The 24,103-nt window shown below is 46.0% G+C and overlaps 1 protein-coding gene across 2 annotated transcripts; it reads left to right on the top strand.

The window, feature by feature from the left end:
* Nucleotides 1–23,856, top strand: LOC311122851 (pyruvate dehydrogenase phosphatase regulatory subunit, mitochondrial-like). 2 transcript variants are annotated; one of them, XM_084197165.1, is made up of 7 exons: nucleotides 1–283; nucleotides 3,745–3,878; nucleotides 8,391–8,472; nucleotides 10,297–10,460; nucleotides 11,217–11,338; nucleotides 17,647–17,764; nucleotides 23,011–23,856. In XM_084197165.1, the coding sequence occupies exons 1-7, from the start codon at nucleotides 9–11 to the stop codon at nucleotides 23,184–23,186; spliced, it is 1,071 nt and encodes a 356-aa protein (XP_084053291.1). In that variant the 5' UTR covers nucleotides 1–8; the 3' UTR covers nucleotides 23,187–23,856. The 2 variants fall into 2 exon arrangements, with proteins under 2 accessions (XP_084053291.1, XP_084053292.1); XM_084197166.1 differs by lacking the exons at nucleotides 17,647–17,764; nucleotides 23,011–23,856 and adding an exon at nucleotides 17,423–17,589.
* Nucleotides 23,857–24,103: the final 247 nt, after the last annotated feature.

Raw genomic sequence — 24,103 nt, 5'->3', positions numbered from 1 at the left:
TCCAAACCATGCACTGCAGCTGCGTGCGGAGCTCCAGGGCTCTGTCCCCTGCCCTGCTCCCTAGGCTGCTGTCCCATGCAGGATGCTGGGCCCCGGGGACCAGGCCTGGGGGTCTCTGGAGCTCCTCCCGGAGCCTGGCCTCGGCTGGAGAGACCACGCAGCCCATCCCCCTGCCCAGCCAAGCCCGGGTGGTGATCTGTGGAGGGGGCATCGTAGGAACGTCTGTGGCCTATCACCTGGCCAAGCTGGGCTGGACCGAGATAGTCCTATTGGAGCAGGGAAGGTAGGAGGGGCTAAATGAGGTGGTCTGTTTACAAGAGGGGGTGCATGTTTTCTTAACACTTTATTTATGAGGACGTGGACAATATGTCATGATTTCATATGAGTTGATTGTTTTACTGGGCTTGTCAGGTGATGGGAGACCAATAGAGGGAATGTGCAGACTAGCTTCAAGATCTTATTGGAATCAATGATAGCATCTAGAAAGCAGAAGGAACCATAGTCTAATGTCTCATTACTCACCCTGCTGTGTTGTGATCCTCTGTGTGTGTTAGGCAGGGGGGAAAGGAGATGGCATCTCTTACCGCTACGGAGTCTACTGCGTGTGTTAGGCAGGGGGGAAAGGAGATGGCATCTCTTACCGCTACGGAGTCTACTGCGTGTGTTAGGCAGGGGGGGAAAGGAGATGGCATCTCTTACCGCTACGGAGTCTACTGCGTGTGTTAGGCAGGGGGGAAAGGAGATGGCATCTCTTACCGCTACGGAGTCTACTGCGTGTGTTAGGCAGGGGGGAAAGGAGATGGCATCTCTTACCGCTACGGAGTCTACTGCGTGTGTTAGGCAGGGGGGGAAAGGAGATGGCATCTCTTACCGCTACGGAGTCTACTGCGTGTGTTAGGCAGGGGGGGAAAGGAGATGGCATCTCTTACCGCTACGGAGTCTACTGCGTGTGTTAGGCAGGGGGGAAAGGAGATGGCATCTCTTACCGCTACGGAGTCTACTGCGTGTGTTAGGCAGGGGGGAAAGGAGATGGCATCTCTTACCGCTACGGAGTCTACTGCGTGTGTTAGGCAGGGGGGAAAGGAGATGGCATCTCTTACCGCTACGGAGTCTACTGCGTGTGTTAGGCAGGGGGGGAAAGGAGATGGCATCTCTTACCGCTACGGAGTCTCCTGCGTGTGTTAGGCAGGGGGGAAAGGAGATGGCATCTCTTACCGCTACGGAGTCTACTGCGTGTGTTAGGCAGGGGGGGAAAGGAGATGGCATCTCTTACCGCTACGGAGTCTACTGCGTGTGTTAGGCAGGGGGGGAAAGGAGATGGCATCTCTTACCGCTACGGAGTCTACTGCGTGTGTTAGGCAGGGGGGAAAGGAGATGGCATCTCTTACCGCTACGGAGTCTACTGCGTGTGTTAGGCAGGGGGGAAAGGAGATGGCATCTCTTACCGCTACGGAGTCTACTGCGTGTGTTAGGCAGGGGGGGAAAGGAGATGGCATCTCTTACCGCTACGGAGTCTACTGCGTGTGTTAGGCAGGGGGGAAAGGAGATGGCATCTCTTACCGCTACGGAGTCTACTGCGTGTGTTAGGCAGGGGGGGAAAGGAGATGGCATCTCTTACCGCTACGGAGTCTACTGCGTGTGTTAGGCAGGGGGGAAAGGAGATGGCATCTCTTACCGCTACGGAGTCTACTGCGTGTGTTAGGCAGGGGGGAAAGGAGATGGCATCTCTTACCGCTACGGAGTCTACTGCGTGTGTTAGGCAGGGGGGAAAGGAGATGGCATCTCTTACCGCTACGGAGTCTACTGCGTGTGTTAGGCAGGGGGGAAAGGAGATGGCATCTCTTACCGCTACGGAGTCTACTGCGTGTGTTAGGCAGGGGGGAAAGGAGATGGCATCTCTTACCGCTACGGAGTCTACTGCGTGTGTTAGGCAGGGGGGAAAGGAGATGGCATCTCTTACCGCTACGGAGTCTACTGCGTGTGTTAGGCAGGGGGGAAAGGAGATGGCATCTCTTACCGCTACGGAGTCTACTGCGTGTGTTAGGCAGGGGGGAAAGGAGATGGCATCTCTTACCGCTACGGAGTCTACTGCGTGTGTTAGGCAGGGGGGAAAGGAGATGGCATCTCTTACCGCTACGGAGTCTACTGCGTGTGTTAGGCAGGGGGGGAAAGGAGATGGCATCTCTTACCGCTACGGAGTCTACTGCGTGTGTTAGGCAGGGGGGAAAGGAGATGGCATCTCTTACCGCTACGGAGTCTACTGCGTGTGTTAGGCAGGGGGGAAAGGAGATGGCATCTCTTACCGCTACGGAGTCTACTGCGTGTGTTAGGCAGGGGGGAAAGGAGATGGCATCTCTTACCGCTACGGAGTCTACTGCGTGTGTTAGGCAGGGGGGAAAGGAGATGGCATCTCTTACCGCTACGGAGTCTACTGCGTGTGATTGCGGGTCTAATCATAGAATCCCACATAGCATCCCTATTAATGATTATGATCTCCGTGGGCCTAGTAAAGATTAGGCATATCTCTTGTATTATGCATTAACTTTTATTGAGGCGCAAACACAACCAGTCAATTATGTTTTCATCTGATTGTCAAACAATCACTTCAAAAGGTGCGCCTGTTGGCTACACGCAAATGTTTGTCCACGCACAAAAATAATTCCAGCATCCAGAAACTGCACCTGCAATTTGGTGAATGGAAAGAGACTTCTGTTCCAAAACACCTAAAGGTGGGATGACATTTGGTGATGACATTTGGTGATTGTCAGTAGGCCCTCTACACTGGTATCCTGAACTGATGCTGAAGGCGCTCCTCGGTCTCGGCCACTTATCTCTGCCTTGGCTGAATGTGTTCTGGTCTAACCACAACCCAGTTTGGAGGGTCTACTGCCCGTTTTCAAGTCAATTCACTCATGTTCATGGAGCTGACACGTGGTAATGTTAAAAGTCCAATGCAGCCGTAACCCCACTATTTATTTAGCCTGCAAGCCGGACCAGACCGCCTTACTTTCACCCCTAGTGTTAGGCTGGGCGCTTTCACCACCAGGCTGGGCGCTTTCACCACCAGGCTGGGCGCTTTCACCACCAGGCTGGGGGCTGGCACCACCAGGCTCTGTGTTAGGCTGAGGGCTGGCACCACCAGGCTCTGTGTTAGGCTGGGGGCTGGCACCACCAGGCTCTGTGTTAGGCTGAGGGCTGGCACCACCAGGCTCTGTGTTAGACTGAGGGCTGGCACCACCAGGCTCTGTGTTAGACTGAGGGCTGGCACCACCAGGCTCTGTGTTAGACTGGGGGCTGGCACCACCAGGCTCTGTGTTAGACTGGGCGCTGGCACCACCAGGCTCTGTGTTAGACTGAGGGCTGGCACCACCAGGCTCTGTGTTAGGCTGGGGGCTGGCACCACCAGGCTCTGTGTTAGACTGAGGGCTGGCACCACCAGGCTGTGTGTTAGACTGAGGGCTGGCACCACCAGGCTCTGTGTTAGACTGAGGGCTGGCACCACCAGGCTCTGTGTCAGGCTGAGGGCTGGCACCACCAGGCTCTGTGTTAGGCTGGGGGCTGGCACCACCAGGCTGTGTGTTAGGCTGGGATCGTCAGTGTGTGTGTGTTGTACCTAACCATGTTCTACTCATCTCTCTCTGTGTCAGGCTGGGGGCTGGCACCACCAGGCTCTGTGTTAGGCTGGGATCGTCAGTGTGTGTGTGTTGTACCTAACCCTGTTCTACTCATCTCTCTCTGTGTCAGGCTGGGGGCTGGCACCACCAGGCTGTGTGCTGGGATCGTCAGTGTGGCCAAGCCCATCTCCATTGAGTGTAAGATGGCCGACTACTCCAACTCCCTTTATGAACACCTGGAGGAAGAGACTGGGGTCAAGACAGGTGGGATGGACTTCTACAGTTGACTCTGGCCTGAGTGCAGCTCCATTTGTGCTAACATACCTACAGTATGACTCTGGCCTGAGTTCCAATCCATTTGTGCTAACATGCCTACAGTATGACTCTGGCCTGAGTTCCAATCCATTTGTGCTAACATGCCTACAGTATGACTCTAGCCTGAGTTCCAATCCATTTGTGCTAACATATAATATAATATAATATGCCATTTAGCAGACGCTTTTATCCAAAGCGACTTACAGTCATGTGTGCATACATTTTTACGTATGGGTGGTCCCGGGGATCGAACCCACTACCCTGGCGTTACAAGCGCCATGCTCTACCAATTGAGCTACAGAGGACCACAACATGCCTACAGTATGACTAGCCTGAGTTCCACTCCATTTGTGCTAACATGCCTACAGTATCACTCTAGCCTCAGCTCCACTCCATTTGTGCTAACATGCCTACAGTATGACTCTAGCCTGAGTGCAGCTCCATTTGTGCTAACATGCCTACAGTATGACTAGCCTGAGTTCCACTCCATTTGTGCTAACATGCCTACAGTATGACTCTAGCCTGAGTTCCACTCCATTTGTGCTAACATGCCTACAGTATGACTCTAGCCTGAGTTCCAATCCATTTGTGCTAACATGCCTACAGTATGACTCTAGCCTGAGTTCCAATCCATTTGTGCTAACATGCCTACAGTATGACTCTAGCCTGAGTTCCAATCCATTTGTGCTAACATGCCTACCCCTCATCACTAAATGGATCTGGGAGCAGGTTAGTATGACCTCTGCTCTCTACAGTACAGTTCCACTCTGCTTCAACTTACCTACATTAGTTATGTCCTTGTCTTTGCTGTGTAGCCAATCTTCTGATGGTGTTTTAGTCAGTTGTGGTTGGTTTGGGTGTTGAATTAATTATTATGCTCTATCTATGAGGGCATGTGACTGGCTGTATTCTACCAGTGCTTCCCCCTCCTCTTCCCACATGCTGTTTCAGTTTGTGGATTTACCAGTGGCATTTAGTCTTGTGTATAAACTGGATTTACAAGTGGCATTTAGTCTTGTGTATAAACTGGATTTACCAGTGGTATTTAGTTGTGTATAAAATGGATTTACCAGTGGTATTTAGTTGTGTATAAACTGGATTTACCAGTGGTATTTAGTTGTGTATAAACTGGATTTACCAGTGGTATTTAGTTGCGTGTGTATAAACTGGATTTACCAGTGGTATTTAGTTGTGTATAAACTGGATTTACCAGTGGTATTTAGTTGTGTATAAACTGGATTTACCAGTGGTATTTAGTTGTGTATAAACTGGATTTACCAGTGGTATTTAGTTGTCTATAAACTGGATTTACCAGTGGTATTTACAGTGGGGGAAAAAAGTATTTAGTCAGCCACCAATTGTGCAAGTTCTCCCACTTAAAAAGATGAGAGAGGCCTGTAATTTTCATCATAGGTACACGTCAACTATGACAGACAAATTGAGGAAAAGAAATCCAGAAAATCACATTGTAGGATTTTTAATGAATTTATTTGCAAATTATGGTGGAAAATAAGTATTTGGTCACCTACAAACAAGCAAGATTTCTGGCTCTCACAGACCTGTAACTTCTTCTTTAAGAGGCTCCTCTGTCCTCCACTCGTTACCTGTATTAATGGCACCTGTTTGAACTTGTTATCAGTATAAAAGACACCTGTCCACAACCTCAAACAGTCACACTCCAAACTCCACTATGGCCAAGACCAAAGAGCTGTCAAAGGACACCAGAAACAAAATTGTAGACCTGCACCAGGCTGGGAAGACTGAATCTGCAATAGGTAAGCAGCTTGGTTTGAAGAAATCAACTGTGGGAGCAATTATTAGGAAATGGAAGACATACAAGACCACTGATAATCTCCCTCGATCTGGGGCTCCACGCAAGATCTCACCCCGTGGGGTCAAAATGATCACAAGAACGGTGAGCAAAAATCCCAGAACCACACGGGGGGACCTAGTGAATGACCTGCAGAGAGCTGGGACCAAAGTAACAAAGCCTACCATCAGTAACACACTACGCCGCCAGGGACTCAAATCCTGCAGTGCCAGACGTGTCCCCCTGCTTAAGCCAGTACATGTCCAGGCCCGTCTGAAGTTTGCTAGAGTGCATTTGGATGATCCAGAAGAGGATTGGGAGAATGTCATATGGTCAGATGAAACCAAAATATAACTTTTTGGTAAAAACTCAACTCGTCGTGTTTGGAGGACAAAGAATGCTGAGTTGCATCCAAAGAACACCATACCTACTGTGAAGCATGGGGGTGGAAACATCATGCTTTGGGGCTGTTTTTCTGCAAAGGGACCAGGGCGACTGATCCGTGTAAAGGAAAGAATGAATGGGGCCATGTATCGTGAGATTTTGAGTGAAAACCTCCTTCCATCAGCAAGGGCATTGAAGATGAAACGTGGCTGGGTCTTTCAGCATGACAATGATCCCAAACACACCGCCCGGGCAACGAAGGAGTGGCTTCGTAAGAAGCATTTCAAGGTCCTGGAGTGGCCTAGCCAGTCTCCAGATCTGAATGCCATAGAACATCTTTGGAGGGAGTTGAAAGTCTGTGTTGCCCAGCGACAGCCCCAAAACATCACTGCTCTAGAGGAGATCTGCATGGAGGAATGGGCCAAAATACCAGCAACAGTGTGTGAAAACCTTGTGAAGACTTACAGAAAACGTTTGACCTGTGTCATTGCCAACAAAGGGTATATAACAAAGTATTGAGAAACTTTTGTTATTGACCAAATACTTATTTTCCACCATAATTTGCAAATAAATTCATAAAAAATCCTACAATGTGATTTTCTGGATATTTTTTTCCTCATTTTGTCTGTCATAGTTGCCGTGTACCTATGATGAAAATTACAGGCCTCTCTCATCTTTTTAAGTGGGAGAACATGCACAATTGGTGGCTGACTAAATACTTTTTTTCCCCACTGTAGTTGTCTATAAACTGGATTTACCAGTGGTATTTAGTTGCGTGTGTATAAACTGGATTTACCAGTGGTATTTAGTTGTGTATAAACTGGATTTACCAGTGGTATTTAGTTGCGTGTGTATAAACTGGATTTACCAGTGGTATTTAGTTGTCTATAAACTGGATTTACCAGTGGTATTTAGTTGTCTATAAACTGGATTTACCAGTGGTATTTAGTTGTCTATAAACTGGATTTACCAGTGGTATTTAGTTGCGTATAAACTGGATTTACCAGTGGTATTTAGTTGCGTGTGTATAAACTGGATTTACCAGTGGTATTTAGTTGTCTATAAACTGGATTTACCAGTGGTATTTAGTTGTCTATAAACTGGATTTACCAGTGGTATTTAGTTGTGTATAAACTGGATTTACCAGTGGTATTTAGTTGTGTATAAACTGGATTTACCAGTGGTATTTAGTTGTCTATAAACTGGATTTACCAGTGGTATTTAGTTGTCTATAAACTGGATTTACCAGTGGTATTTAGTTGTGTATAAACTGGATTTACCAGTGGTATTTAGTTGCGTGTGTATAAACTGGATTTACCAGTGGTATTTAGTTGTCTATAAACTGGATTTACCAGTGGTATTTAGTTGTCTATAAACTGGATTTACCAGTGGTATTTAGTTGTGTATAAACTGGATTTACCAGTGGTATTTAGTTGCGTGTGTATAAACTGGATTTACCAGTGGTATTTAGTTGTCTATAAAATGGATTTACCAGTGGTATTTAGTTGTCTATAAACTGGATTTACCAGTGGTATTTAGTTGTGTATAAACTGGATTTACCAGTGGTATTTAGTTGTGTATAAACTGGATTTACCAGTGGTATTTAGTTGTCTATAAACTGGATTTACCAGTGGTATTTAGTTGTCTATAAACTGGATTTACCAGTGGTATTTAGTTGTGTATAAACTGGATTTACCAGTGGTATTTAGTTGCGTGTGTATAAACTGGATTTACCAGTGGTATTTAGTTGTCTATAAACTGGATTTACCAGTGGTATTTAGTTGTCTATAAACTGGATTTACCAGTGGTATTTAGTTGTGTATAAACTGGATTTACCAGTGGTATTTAGTTGCGTGTGTATAAACTGGATTTACCAGTGGTATTTAGTTGTCTATAAACTGGATTTACCAGTGGTATTTAGTTGTCTATAAACTGGATTTACCAGTGGTATTTAGTTGTGTATAAACTGGATTTACCAGTGGTATTTAGTTGCGTATAAACTGGATTTACCAGTGGTATTTAGTTCTGTGTGTATAAACTGGATTTACCAGTGGTATTTAGTTGTGTATAAACTGGATTTACCAGTGGTATTTAGTTGTGTATAAACTGGATTTACCAGTGGTATTTAGTTGCGTATAAACTGGATTTACCAGTGGTATTTAGTTGTGTATAAACTGGATTTACCAGTGGTATTTAGTTGTGTGGTTTAACATGAGATGATTCATGACTTGGCAGTCCTAATGTTTCTGTGTGTATGTGTGTTACAGGCTACGTGAGAACAGGCTCTCTATGCCTGGCCCAGAATCAGGACCGTTTCCTCTCCCTGAAGCGCCTGGCATCCAGGCTCAAGTAAGTCCCTCCCTAACCGCCCTTCCCTTCCCTCCCTAACCGCCCTTCCCTTCCCTCCCTAACCGCCCTTCCCTTCCCTCCCTAACCGCCCTTCCCTTCCCTCCCTAACCGCCCTTCCCTTCCCTCCCTAACCGCCCTTCCCTTCCCTCCCTAACCGCCCTTCCCTTCCCTACCTAACCGCCCTTCCCTTCCCTCCCTAACCGCCCTTGCCCTTCCCTCCCTAACCGCCCTTGCCCTTCCCTCCCTAACCGCCCTTCCCTTCCCTCCCTAACCGCCCTTCCCTTCCCTCCCTAACCGCCCTTCCCTTCCCTCCCTAACCGCCCTTCCCTTCCCTCCCTAACCGCCCTTCCCTTCCCTCCCTAACCGCCCTTCCCTTCCCTCCCTAACCGCCCTTCCCTTCCCTCCCTAACCGCCCTTCCCTTCCCTCCCTAACCGCCCTTCCCTTCCCTCCCTAACCGCCCTTCCCTTCCCTCCCTAACCGCCCTTCCCTTCCCTCCCTAACCGCCCTTCCCTTCCCTCCCTAACCGCCCTTCCCTTCCCCCCCTAACCGCCCTTCCCTTCCCTCCCTAACCGCCCTTCCCTTCCCTCCCTAACCGCCCTTCCCTTCCCTCCCTAACCGCCCTTCCCTTCCCTCCCTAACCGCCCTTCCCTTCCCTCCCTAACCGCCCTTCCCTTCCCTCCCTAACCGCCCTTCCCTTCCCCCCCTCTCCTCGGGTCTGAATTATAGCTCAGTACTCTCTGAGAGGGAGCTGGACTTCATGAACAGTACTCCAGTTCTCTTCAGTCACTTGAATTATTGTTGCTCAGTGCTGTAGTCCTTCTAGACTATTCATTACATTTAGCCTATACAGCTCCACTGTAGTCCTTCTAGACTATTCATTACATTTAGCCTATCCAGCTCCACTGTAGTCCTTCTAGACTATTCATTACATTCAGCCTATCCAGCTCCACTGTAGTCCTTCTAGAATATTCATTACATTTCCCAACATTTAGCCTATCCAGCTCCACTGTAGTCCTTCTAGAATATTCATTACAGTTCCCAACATTTAGCCTATCCAGCTCCATTGTAGTCCTTCTAGACTATTCATTACATTTAGCCTATCCAGCTCCACTGTAGTCCTTCTAGACTATTCATTACATTTAGCCTATCCAGCTCCACTGTAGTCCTTCTAGAATATTCATTACAGTTCCCAACATTTAGCCTATCCAGCTCCACTGTAGTCCTTCTAGACTATTCATTACATTTAGCCTATCCAGCTCCACTGTAGTCCTTCTAGAATATTCATTACATTTCCCAACATTTAGCCTATCCAGCTCCACTGTAGTCCTTCTAGAATATTCATTCCATGTATCCTATCCAGCTCCACTGTAGTCCTTCTAGACTATTCATTACATTTACCCTATCCAGCTCCACTGTAGTCCTTCTAGAATATTCATTACATTTCCCAACATTTAGCCTATCCAGCTCCACTGTAGTCCTTCTAGACTATTCATTCCATGTATCCTATCCAGCTCCACTGTAGCTCCACTGGCCAGCTGTGTTCTGTTAGTCCATCTCTGCCATCTCCATGTTGCTGTAGCTGGGCTGTATGTATCCAGCTCCACTGTACTGTTTTCTGTTAGTCCATGATGGGGATCCCCTGTAACGTGATCAAACCCAAAGAGTAAGCTCTGCCCCCTGGGAATCTCCATAACCCTCCTTCCTGTCTCCTCCCTCTCTCTCAGTGTGATGGGGATCCCCTGTAACGTGATCAAAGAGGTTTCTAAGCTCCACCCCCTGGGAATCTCCATAACCCTCCTTCCTGTCTCCTCCCTCTCTCTCAGTGTGATGGGGATCCCCTGTAACGTGATCAAACCCAAAGAGGTTTCTAAGCTCCACCCCCTGGTGAATATTCATGACCTGGTGGGGGCGCTCCACCTGCCGGGTGATGCCGTGGTGTCACCGCCTGACGTCAACCACGCCCTCGCCACGGCAGCAGCCGGACACGGTGAGACGGTAAAACCAAGGATGGACTGTTGTTAGGCTTGCAAAAGGAGTGGCACAGTGGTCTAAGGCACTGCATCACAGTGCTAGCTGTGCCACTAGACCGGGAGACCCATGGGGCGGCGCACAATTGGCCCAGCGTCGTCCAGGGTAGGGGAGGGAATGGCCGGCAGGGATGTAGCTCAGTTGGTAGAGCATGGCGTTTGCAATGCCAGGGTTGTGGGTTCGATTCCCACAGGGGGCCAGTATGAAAAATGAAAAATAAATAATGTATGCACTCACTAACTGTAAGTCGCTCTGGATAAGAGCGTCTGCTAAATGACTAAAATGTAAATGTAAAAATTCCATCAACTTTCTCAAAATTCACAGGTTTTGCAGAAATCCTGGTTGGATGTTTCCAGATTTCCTGCTTGTTCCGTCCTGATTCAGGGAATTTTCCAACCGGGATTTCTGGAAAACCAGTGAATTCTGGGAACATTTTGCAAGCCTAACTGTAGTAAAGGTTTCAATAGGAAGCTACAACCATGTGGTATCGCCATTGGTCAGGATGAAATGAAGCCAGAAAGCAAGGCTTCTGGGGTAGGGCCAGGGTGGGGCCATGCCAAGCAGAGTTTGAGTTAGTCAGTGCCCATGGGGCATCTCTCTGGCTAATGTAACTTCATGGTACTCCAATCAAACTGGCTGTGAACTATCGATGGTGTTTATCATGTTTGATCACATTATACATAAATCTACATGTCTGCCATGTTCTGATCTCCAGGAGTGCAGATCCATGAGCGTACCACAGTTAACCATGTGATGCTGGAGAAGGGACATGTGACAGCGGTCGAGACGGACAGAGGAGCCATCGAGTGTGAATACTTTGTCAACTGTGCAGGACAGGTGAATCTCTGTCCATTACGTGTGTGTAACTGTAAATAACATGGGGCCCCTCCCTCCACTAGTCTTTAGCCAGTTAACACTGTGTTAGATGACATGGGGCCCCTCCCTCCACTAGTCTTTAGACAGTTAACACTGTGTTAGATGACATGGGGCCCCTCCCTCCACTAGTCTTTAGCCAGTTAACACTGTGTTAGATGACATGGGGCCCCTCCCTCCACTAGTCTTTAGACAGTTAACACTGTGTTAGATGACATGGGGCCCCTCCCTCCACTAGTCTTTAGACAGTTAACACTGTGTTAGATGACATGGGGCCCCTCCCTCCACTAGTCTTTAGCCAGTTAACACTGTGTTAGATGACATGGGGCCCCTCCCTCCACTAGTCTTTAGACAGTTAACACTGTGTTAGATGACATGGGGCCCCTCCCTCCACTAGTCTTTAGCCAGTTAACACTGTGCTAGCCAGCTCTCTTCAGCCCAACTGATCTGTAGGTGTTCATAGGGGGTTATGAAATGATAGGATGCTTCCGACATGACACCATGTTCCCTATATAGTGCACTAGAAAAGGGAATAGGATGCCATTTGGGACGCAAACAGGGTGTATATGAAGTGTTGTAGCTGTTCCCTATATACTGTAGTGCACTAGAAACAGGGTGTATATGAAGTGTTGTAGCTGTTCCCTATATACTGTAGTGCACTAGAAACAGGGTGTTTATGAAGTGTTGTAGCTGTTCCCTAGATACTGTAGTGCACTAGAAACAGGGTGTATATGAAGTGTTGTAGCTGTTCCCTAGATACTGTAGTGCACTAGAAACAGGGTGTATATGAAGTGTTGTAGCTGTTCCCTAGATACTGTAGTGCACTAGAAACAGGGTGTATATGAAGTGTTGTAGCTGTTCCCTATATACTGTAGTGCACTAGAAACAGGGTGTATATGAAGTGTTGTAGCTGTTCCCTAGATACTGTAGTGCACTAGAAACAGGGTGTATATGAAGTGTTGTAGCTGTTCCCTATATACTGTAGTGCACTAGAAACAGGGTGTATATGAAGTGTTGTAGCTGTTCCCTAGATTATGTAGTGCACTAGAAACAGGGTGTATATGAAGTGTTGTAGCTGTTCCCTATATACTGTAGTGCACTAGAAACAGGGTGTATATGAAGTGTTGTAGCTGTTCCCTAGATACTGTAGTGCACTAGAAACAGGGTGTATATGAAGTGTTGTAGCTGTTCCCTATATACTGTAGTGCACTAGAAACAGGGTGTATATGAAGTGTTGTAGCTGTTCCCTATATACTGTAGTGCACTAGAAACAGGGTGTTTATGAAGTGTTGTAGCTGTTCCCTAGATACTGTAGTGCACTAGAAACAGGGTGTATATGAAGTGTTGTAGCTGTTCCCTAGATACTGTAGTGCACTAGAAACAGGGTGTATATGAAGTGTTGTAGCTGTTCCCTAGATACTGTAGTGCACTAGAAACAGGGTGTATATGAAGTGTTGTAGCTGTTCCCTAGATACTGTAGTGCACTAGAAACAGGGTGTATATGAAGTGTTGTAGCTGTTCCCTATATACTGTAGTGCACTAGAAACAGGGTGTATATGAAGTGTTGTAGCTGTTCCCTATATACTGTAGTGCACTAGAAACAGGGTGTATATGAAGTGTTGTAGCTGTTCCCTATATACTGTAGTGCACTAGAAACAGGGTGTATATGAAGTGTTGTAGCTGTTCCCTAGATACTGTAGTGCACTAGAAACAGGGTGTATATGAAGTGTTGTAGCTGTTCCCTAGATACTGTAGTGCACTAGAAACAGGGTGTATATGAAGTGTTGTAGCTGTTCCCTAGATACTGTAGTGCACTAGAAACAGGGTGTATATGAAGTGTTGTAGCTGTTCCCTATATACTGTAGTGCACTAGAAACAGGGTGTATATGAAGTGTTGTAGCTGTTCCCTATATACTGTAGTGCACTAGAAACAGGGTGTATATGAAGTGTTGTAGCTGTTCCCTATATACTGTAGTGCACTAGAAACATGGTGTATATGAAGTGTTGTAGCTGTTCCCTAGATACTGTAGTGCACTAGAAACAGGGTGTATATGAAGTGTTGTAGCTGTACCCTAGATACTGTAGTGCACTAGAAACAGGGTGTATATGAAGTGTTGTAGCTGTTCCCTATATACTGTAGTGCACTAGAAACAGGGTGTATATGAAGTGTTGTAGCTGTTCCCTAGATACTGTAGTGCACTAGAAACAGGGTGTATATGAAGTGTTGTAGCTGTTCCCTAGATACTGTAGTGCACTAGAAACAGGGTGTATATGAAGTGTTGTAGCTGTTCCCTATATACTGTAGTGCACTAGAAACAGGGTGTATATGAAGTGTTGTAGCTGTTCCCTAGATACTGTAGTGCACTAGAAACAGGGTGTATATGAAGTGTTGTAGCTGTTCCCTAGATACTGTAGTGCACTAGAAACAGGGTGTATATGAAGTGTTGTAGCTGTTCCCTAGATACTGTAGTGCACTAGAAACAGGGTGTATATGAAGTGTTGTAGCTGTTCCCTATATACTGTAGTGCACTAGAAACAGGGTGTATATGAAGTGTTGTAGCTGTTCCCTATATACTGTAGTGCACTAGAAACAGGGTGTATATGAAGTGTTGTAGCTGTTCCCTAGATACTGTAGTGCACTAGAAACAGGGTGTATATGAAGTGTTGTAGCTGTTCCCTAGATACTGTAGTGCACTAGAAACAGGGTGTATATGAAGTGTTGTAGCTGTTCCCTATATACTGTAGTGCACTAGAAACAGGGTGTATATGAAGTGTTGTAGCTGTTCCCTAGATACTGTAGTGCACTAGAAACAGGGTGTATATGAAGTGTTGTAGCTGTTCCCTAGATACTGTAGTGCACTAGAAACAGGGTGTATATGAAGTGTTGTAGCTGTTCCCTATATACTGTAGTGCACTAGAAACAAGGTGTATATGAAGTGTTGTAGCTGTTCCCTAGATACTGTAGTGCACTAGAAACATGGTGTATATGAAGTGTTGTAGCTGTTCCCTATATACTGTAGTGCACTAGAAACAGGGTGTATATGAAGTGTTGTAGCTGTTCCCTATATACTGTAGTGCACTAGAAACAGGGTGTATATGAAGTGTTGTAGCTGTTCCCTAGATACTGTAGTGCACTAGAAACAGGGTGTATATGAAGTGTTGTAGCTGTTCCCTAGATACTGTAGTGCACTAGAAACAGGGTGTATATGAAGTGTTGTAGCTGTTCCCTAGATACTGTAGTGCACTAGAAACAGGGTGTATATGAAGTGTTGTAGCTGTTCTCTAGATACTGTAGTGCACTAGAAACAGGGTGTATATGAAGTGTTGTAGCTGTTCCCTATATACTGTAGTGCACTAGAAACAGGGTGTATATGAAGTGTTGTAGCTGTTCCCTAGATACTGTAGTGCACTAGAAACAGGGTGTATATGAAGTGTTGTAGCTGTTCCCTAGATACTGTAGTGCACTAGAAACAGGGTGTATATGAAGTGTTGTAGCTGTTCCCTAGATACTGTAGTGCACTAGAAACAGGGTGTATATGAAGTGTTGTAGCTGTTCCCTAGATACTGTAGTGCACTAGAAACAGGGTGTATATGAAGTGTTGTAGCTGTTCCCTAGATACTGTAGTGCACTATAAACAGGGTGTATATGAAGTGTTGTAGCTGTTCCCTATATACTGTAGTGCACTAGAAACAGGGTGTATATGAAGTGTTGTAGCTGTTCCCTAGATACTGTAGTGCACTAGAAACAGGGTGTATATGAAGTGTTGTAGCTGTTCCCTAGATACTGTAGTGCACTAGAAACAGGGTGTATATGAAGTGTTGTAGCTGTTCCCTAGATACTGTAGTGCACTAGAAACAGGGTGTATATGAAGTGTTGTAGCTGTTCCCTAGATACTGTAGTGCACTAGAAACAGGGTGTATATGAAGTGTTGTAGCTGTTCCCTAGATACTGTAGTGCACTAGAAACAGGGTGTATATGAAGTGTTGTAGCTGTTCCCTATATACTGTAGTGCACTAGAAACAGGGTGTATATGAAGTGTTGTAGCTGTTCCCTAGATACTGTAGTGCACTAGAAACAGGGTGTATATGAAGTGTTGTAGCTGTTCCCTATATACTGTAGTGCACTAGAAACAGGGTGTATATGAAGTGTTGTAGCTGTTCCCTATATACTGTAGTGCACTAGAAACAGGGTGTATATGAAGTGTTGTAGCTGTTCCCTAGATACTGTAGTGCACTAGAAACAGGGTGTATATGAAGTGTTGTAGCTGTTCCCTAGATACTGTAGTGCACTAGAAACATGGTGTATATGAAGTGTTGTAGCTGTTCCCTATATACTGTAGTGCACTAGAAACAGGGTGTATATGAAGTGTTGTAGCTGTTCCCTATATACTGTAGTGCACTAGAAACAGGGTGTATATGAAGTGTTGTAGCTGTTCCCTATATACTGTAGTGCACTAGAAACAGGGTGTATATGAAGTGTTGTAGCTGTTCCCTAGATACTGTAGTGCACTAGAAACAGGGTGTATATGAAGTGTTGTAGCTGTTCCCTAGATACTGTAGTGCACTAGAAACAGGGTGTATATGAAGTGTTGTAGCTGTTCCCTAGATACTGTAGTGCACTAGAAACAGGGTGTATATGAAGTGTTGTAGCTGTTCCCTAGATACTGTAGTGCACTAGAAACAGGGTGTATATGAAGTGTTGTAGCTGTTCCCTATATACTGTAGTGCACTAGAAACAGGGTGTATATGAAGTGTTGTAGCTGTTCCCTAGATACTGTAGTGCACTAGAAACAGGGTGTATATGAAGTGTTGTAGCTGTTCCCTATATACTGTAGTGCACTAGAAACAGGGTGTATATGAAGTGTTGGAGCTGTTCCCTATATACTGTAGTGCACTAGAAACAGGGTGTATATGAAGTGTTGTAGCTGTTCCCTAGATACTGTAGTGCACTAGAAACAGGGTGTATATGAAGTGTTGTAGCTGTTCCCTAGATACTGTAGTGCACTAGAAACAGGGTGTATATGAAGTGTTGTAGCTGTTCCCTATATACTGTAGTGCACTAGAAACAGGGTGTATATGAAGTGTTGTAGCTGTTCCCTAGATACTGTAGTGCACTAGAAACAGGGTGTATATGAAGTGTTGTAGCTGTTCCCTAGATACTGTAGTGCACTAGAAACAGGGTGTATATGAAGTGTTGTAGCTGTTCCCTAGATACTGTAGTGCACTAGAAACAGGGTGTATATGAAGTGTTGTAGCTGTTCCCTAGATACTGTAGTGCACTAGAAACAGGGTGTATATGAAGTGTTGTAGCTGTTCCCTAGATACTGTAGTGCACTAGAAACAGGGTGTATATGAAGTGTTGTAGCTGTTCCCTATATACTGTAGTGCACTAGAAACAGGGTGTATATGAAGTGTTGTAGCTGTTCCCTAGATACTGTAGTGCACTAGAAACAGGGTGTATATGAAGTGTTGTAGCTGTTCCCTAGATTATGTAGTGCACTAGAAACAGGGTGTATATGAAGTGTTGTAGCTGTTCCCTATATACTGTAGTGCACTAGAAACAGGGTGTATATGAAGTGTTGTAGCTGTTCCCTAGATACTGTAGTGCACTAGAAACAGGGTGTATATGAAGTGTTGTAGCTGTTCCCTATATACTGTAGTGCACTAGAAACAGGGTGTATATGAAGTGTTGTAGCTGTTCCCTAGTTACTGTAGTGCACTAGAAACAGGGTGTATATGAAGTGTTGTAGCTGTTCCCTAGATACTGTAGTGCACTATAAACAGGGTGTATATGAAGTGTTGTAGCTGTTCCCTATATACTGTAGTGCACTAGAAACAGGGTGTATATGAAGTGTTGTAGCTGTTCCCTAGATACTGTAGTGCACTAGAAACAGGGTGTATATGAAGTGTTGTAGCCAGCTGTCTCTGAGGTTTCTAAACTAAAGGAGCTGGGCCAGGCCAGGGAGACCAAGGTGTCTGTTCCTCTAGAAGTGTTCATAGGGGGTTATGAATGCTATATGATGTGTTATAACTGTCCTCTATCTACAGTGGGCGTATGAGCTGGGCCAGGCCAGTGAGACCAAGGTGTCTGTTCCTCTAGAAGTGTTCATAGGGGGTTATGAATGCTATATGATGTGTTATAACTGTCCTCTATCTACAGTGGGCGTATGAGCTGGGCCAGGCCAGTGAGACCAAGGTGTCTGTTCCTCTAGAAGTGTTCATAGGGGGTTATGAATGCTATATGATGTGTTATAACTGTCCTCTATCTACAGTGGGCGTATGAGCTGGGCCAGGCCAGCGAGACCAAGGTGTCTGTTCCTCTCCACGGATGTGAACACTTCTACCTCCTCTCCAAGCCTCTAGCAGAGCCGCTACCTCCCAGAACCCCAGGTGAGACCACTTCCTCTCCAAGCCTCTACCTCCCAGAACCCCAGGTGAGACCACTTCCTCTCCAAGCCTCTAGCAGAGCCGCTACCGCCCAGAACCCCAGGTGAGACCACTTCCTCTCCAAGCCTCTACCTCCCAGAACCCCAGGTGAGACCACTTCCTCTCCAAGCCTCTAGCAGAGCCGCTACCGCCCAGAACCCCAGGTGAGACCACTTCCTCTCCAAGCCTCTACCTCCCAGAACCCCAGGTGAGACCACTTCCTCTCCAAGCCTCTAGCAGAGCCGCTACCGCCCAGAACCCCAGGTGAGACCACTTCCTCTCCAAGCCTCTACCTCCCAGAACACCAGGTGAGACCACTTCCTCTCCAAGCCTTCTCCTCCCAGAACCCCAGGTGAGACTACTTACTCTCTAAGCCTCTACATCCCAGAACCCAGGTGAGACCACTTCCTCTCCAAGCCTCTACATCCCAGAACCCAGGTGAGACCACTTCCTCTCCAAGCCTCTACATCCCAGAACCCAGGTGAGACCACTTCCTCTCCAAGCCTTCTCCTCCCAGAACCCAGGTGAGACCACTTCCTCTCCAAGCCTTCTCCTCCCAGAACCCCAGGTGAGACCACTTCCTCTCCAAGCCTCTACCGCCCAGAACCCCAGGTGAGACCACCTCCTCTCCAAGCCTCTACCTCCCAGAACCCCAGGTGAGACTACTTCCTCTCCAAGCCTCTACCTCCCAGAACCCCAGGTGAGACCACCACAGCGCAGCGTTCTGGTTCTGTATGGGTGGCTTTGCGTTGTCATTGAGGACCACATTCACTTTTTTAATGTCTACCATTTTTACTTTGCTTGTAAAATAGTCCACATATGGTTTCTTCAAGGAGTTAGATCTGGTACCGTTCAGTCCGGAACAAATTGAGTGATTAGCTGTAATATTCCTGAACCAGTGGCGGTTGGTGCCGTTTAATTATTTTCATAAGCATGGCCTTATTTCTATTACAGCATATTGGATGTCTGTCATTCATATTCCATTCACCCAGTTCAATGTAACATGGATAGGTTTAGGCTACTACATGGTATTCAACATTTCTCTGTACCCATCATGAGGTTGCTACAACCTAGCCTCTGAATGAATGTTTACAACGTAGGTGCACAGGTCGAGTGAAATCAGAGTAATGAAGGTGACAGACATTGACACATTCAATACCGCCTTGCACACTCTTGCCTGCATCTAGCTGATCTGGGGTGTAATCATTAGTCCAACAGTTGCAAAATAGATTTTCTATTGGACAAATTCAGCTATGTTTATCCCTGTTTGTTCTGTTTAAGAAACGTTTTTCAACAGAATCGGCGGAGTGGATACACTCCTGATCACACATAAACCCAGTTCCCTTTCATAGCAGCCACATACAAACCCAGTTCCCTTTCATAGCAGCCATACAAACCCAGTTCCCTTTCATAGCAGCCACATACAAACCCAGTTCCCTTTCATAGCAGCCCCATACAAACCCAGTTCCCTTTCATAGCAGCCCCATACAAACCCAGTTCCCTTTCATAGCAGCCCCATACAAACCCAGTTCCCTTTCATAGCAGCCATACAAACCCAGTTCCCTTTCATAGCAGCCATACAAACCCAGTTCCCTTTCATAGCAGCCATACAAACCCAGTTCCCTTTCATAGCAGCCCCATACAAACCCAGTTCCCTTTCATAGCAGCCACATACAAACCCAGTTCCCTTCCATAGCAGCCCCATACAAACCCAGTTCCCTTTCATAGCAGCCACATACAAACCCAGTTCCCTTTCATAGCAGCCACATACAAACCCAGTTCCCTTTCATAGCAGCCACATACAAACCCAGTTCCCTTTCATAGCAGCCCCATACAAACCCAGTTCCCTTTCATAGCAGCCACATACAAACCCAGTTCCCTTTCATAGCAGCCCCATACAAACCCAGTTCCCTTTCATAGCAGCCCCATACAAACCCAGTTCCCTTTCATAGCAGCCACATACAAACCCAGTTCCCTTTCATAGCAGCCACATACAAACCCAGTTCCCTTTCATAGCAGCCCCATACAAACCCAGTTCCCTTTCATAGCAGCCACATACAAACCCAGTTCCCTTTCATAGCAGCCACATACAAACCCAGTTCCCTTTCATAGCAGCCATACAAACCCAGTTCCCTTTCATAGCAGCCACATACAAACCCAGTTCCCTTTCATAGCAGCCACATACAAACCCAGTTCCCTTTCATAGCAGCCACATACAAACCCAGTTCCCTTTCATAGCAGCCACATACAAACCCAGTTCCCTTTCATAGCAGCCATACAAACCCAGTTCCCTTTCATAGCAGCCACATACAAACAGCATGATCACGTTGCTCGTTGTAGAATTCCTTCTCGCATCTACGCGCTCTCCTCCTCGCAACTTTTCCCTTTCGCTTGCAGACTTCAGTGCACCACATCAGCTGTCTGTGACCAGGTGAAAAAACCTTTGCTAGCCAAATCTTCATATCATAACCGCTAACCGCTACACACAGCCTACATCGTTGTCACCATATTAGCTAACGTCATCCCCAGTCAACAGAGCTACTAGAAGAAATGTGTTAGTAAACTCGCTACAATCATGCAGTACAGTCAGCAAGCTGTTTGAACCGGGTGTTTGAGTAGGCTAAACTAGCTAGCTGCATTCGCTAGCTAAGTAGGTGAAAGTGGAAGAAAAAAAATACAACGAAATATAGCTATCTCTCTCTCTTGCTTCTCCTTCATTTTGGAAGAAATGTATTTGTTAAAAACTGTTCAACTATTGTCTTTCTCTCTTTGAGTCAACTACTCACCACATGTTATACACTGCAGTGCTAGCTAGCTGTAGCTTATGCTTTCAGGGCTAGATTAATTCTCTGATCCTTTGATTGGGTAGACAACATGTCAATTCAGGGGGTGGAAGGGGGTGATAACCATGAGCCTCCTAGGTTTTGTATTGAAGTCAATGTAGCCAGAGGAGGATGGAAGCTAGCTATCCTCCGGCTACACCATTGTGCTACCCTACAGAGAGCTGTTGAGGCTACTGGTGACATGCGTATATATTTAGTATAGTTTTATCTAAAAATGATTTTTTTTATTTTTATGTATGTATCACTATTTTTATTTTTATGATATTCGCTGAGGAGGATGGTCCTCCCCTTCCTCCTCGGAGGAGCCTCCACTGGCCTGAACTCTGTCCTGTCTGTTGTATCCTGTCTGGAGGTCAGGGGTCAGGGTTAGACTGTTGTAACCAGGGCTCTAAAGTGTGACCATGGAAAAGATAATGTTGTAATGATAAGGCTTGGCTGTACCGTTGGATAAGGCTTGGCTGTACCGTTGGATAAGGCTTGGCTGTACCGTTGTGTTAGAGTGCCCTCGAGAAACAAGCCACTTCAGATTCGTTAGCATCATGGTTGCACCATTACTACAGGGCAAACGGCTTGCTTCTAGCCCAACCAGGTCAAAAGGTCTGACCCATATTAACGGCTTGCTTCTAGCCCAACCAGGTCAAATTATCTGACCCATATTAACGGCTTGCTTCTAGCCCAACCAGGTCAAAAGATCCGACCCATATTAACGGCTTGCTTCTAGCCCAACCAGGTCAAATTATCTGATCCATATATTAACGGCTTGCTTCTAGCCCAACCAGGTCAAAAGATCCGACCCATATTAACGGCTTGCTTCTAGCCCAACCAGGTCAAATTATCTGACCCATATTAACGGCTTGCTTCTAGCCCAACCAGGTCAAAAGGTCTGACCCATATTAACGGCTTGCTTCTAGCCCAACCAGGTCAAAAGGTCTGACCCATATTAACGGCTTGCTTCTAGCCCAACCAGGTCAAAAGATCCGACCCATATTAACGGCTTGCTTCTAGCCCAACCAGGTCAAAAGGTCTGACCCATATTAACAGAGCAACACTTTCTACAGTAGATCGCCAGGACCACATTTAATATTCATAAACCATTTTGTGACTTTGTTTTAAAAACTACTCGACATCATGAACCGTTTGTTTACACTTTGATCAATCTTGTTACCTCATTGGCTAGCTAACTACCAACCGGGGAACTGTACCAGTGGATCCAAACATTCAGGGACACAGACAGAAAGGAAAAGGGGCAGCTTCTTCAGGAGATCAATGATCGGTATCTTCTTCAGGAGATCAATGATCACAGAATGAATGAATGACTGATGCACGTTGTCATCACAAACCTGACGTTTTTTTAAAGAGACGGTGTACAAACATAGTGCTTTTCCATAAATGTAGAAACCTAATATTCCACAAGTGACTTTGTATTTCCAATGACAGGTTTTCATATCAACGTCTTAGCTTTTATAATAAACTAACGTCTTTACAGGGTTACGTATTAGTTTCTAGGGCACAACATGTTCTTCAGAAGTAGCTAGAATTCAGATAGGCCCAATAGAGGCTGTATCTCTATCTATTTAAACATTCTGATTTTCTGGTGCTCCTACATTTCATCTGGTGCTCCTACATTTCATCTGGTGCTCCTACATTTCATCTGGTGCTCCTACATTTCATCTGGTGCTCCTACATTTCATCTTGTGCTCCTGACTTCTTAAGGTTGGGAACACCAATGCTACCAATAAATTCATTTTTTTTAGAGCCCTGTATCTCTGTGTTATCTCTAGTGGTGTTTGATCCTCCCATCCATATCCCTGTGAGAGCATGGCAGGGAGGTCTGGAGGTTAGGGTCAGGGGTCAGGGTTCGACTGTATTGTAACTGTATATCTCTGTGTGTTCTCTCTAGTGGTGATAGATATGGATGGGAGGATCTATGTGAGAGCATGGCAGGGAGGTCTGGAGGTTAGGGTCAGGGTCAGGGGTCAGGGTTCGACTGTATTGTAACTGTATCTCTGTGTGTTCTTTATAGTGGTGATAGATATGGATGGGAGGATCTATGTGAGAGCATGGCAGGGAGGTCTGGAGGTTAGGGTCAGGGGTCAGGGTTCGACTGTATTGTAACTGTATCTCTGTGTGTTCTTTATAGTGGTGATAGATATGGATGGGAGGATCTATGTGAGAGCATGGCAGGGAGGTCTGGAGGTTAGGGTCAGGGGTCAGGGTTCGACTGTATTGTAACTATATCTCTGTGTGTTCTCTCTAGTGGTGATAGATATGGATGGGAGGATCTATGTGAGAGCATGGCAGGGAGGTCTGGAGGTTAGGGTCAGGGTTCGACTGTATTGTAACTATATCTCTGTGTGTTCTCTCTAGTGGTGATAGATATGGATGGGAGGATCTATGTGAGAGCATGGCAGGGAGGGATCCTGTCTGGAGGATTTGAGAAGAACCCCAAACCCATCTTCACTGAGGGACGCAACCAGCTGGAGATTCAGAACATGCAGGAGGACTGGGACCACTACGGTAAGAGACGGGTGTTATTCCCTTAATGGTGCACAGAACATGCAGGAGGACTGGGACCACTACGGTAAGAGACGGGGGTTATTCCCTTAATGGTGCACAGAACATGCAGGAGGACTGGGACCACTACGGTAAGAGACGGGTGTTATTCCCTTAATGGTGCACAGAACATGCAGGAGGACTGGGACCACTACGGTAAGAGACGGGGGTTATTCCCTTAATGGTGCACAGAACATGCAGGAGGACTGGGACCACTACGGTAAGAGACGGGGGTTATTCCCTTAATGGTGCACTGCTACTGTAAAACATGTATTCCATTTAGACAGGTTCCCCAAGCGACTTAGTGCTGTTATAGACTGTGGTTATACTAGGTGGTTATAGACTGTGGTTATACTAGGTGGTTATAGACTGTGGTTATACTAGGTGGTTATAGACTGTGGTTATACTAGGTGGTTATAGACTGTGGTTATACTAGGTGGTTATAGACTGTGGTTATACTAGGTGGTTATAGACTGGTTATACTAGGTGGTTATAGACTGGTTATACTAGGTGGTTATAGACTGTGGTTATACTAGGTGGTTATAGACTGTGGTTATACTAGGTGGTTATAGACTGTGGTTATACTAGGTGGTTATAGACTGTGGTTATACTAGGTGGTTATAGACTGGTTATACTAGGTGGTTATAGACTGGTTATACTAGGTGGTTATAGACTGTGGTTATACTAGGTGGTTATAGACTGTGGTTATACTAGGTGGTTATAGACTGGTTATACTAGGTGGTTATAGACTGGTTATACTAGGTGGTTATAGACTGTGGTTATACTAGGTGGTTATAGACTGTGGTTATACTAGGTGGTTATAGACTGGTTATACTAGGTGGTTATAGACTGGTTATACTAGGTGGTTATAGACTGTGGTTATACTAGGTGGTTATAGACTGTGGTT

Source organism: Coregonus lavaretus (assembly GCF_964263955.1).
Source record: "Coregonus lavaretus genome assembly, contig: HAP1_SCAFFOLD_1761, whole genome shotgun sequence".
NCBI lineage: Eukaryota > Metazoa > Chordata > Actinopteri > Salmoniformes > Salmonidae > Coregonus > Coregonus lavaretus.
The sequence above is the reverse complement of the archived record's forward strand: the minus strand, read 5'-3'. Positions and strand labels throughout refer to the sequence as shown.

Bases quoted from the DNA above. Each gene is read 5' to 3' on its own strand.
- LOC311122851 (XM_084197165.1), top strand. From the start codon at position 9: ATGCACTGCAGCTGCGTGCGGAGCTCCAGGGCTCTGTCCCCTGCCCTG. The intron at 11,339-17,646 runs GTGAATCTCTGT...CTCTATCTACAG, and splicing joins TTGTCAACTGTGCAGGACAG to TGGGCGTATGAGCTGGGCCA. The intron at 17,765-23,010 runs GTGAGACCACTT...TGTTCTCTCTAG, and splicing joins GCTACCTCCCAGAACCCCAG to TGGTGATAGATATGGATGGG.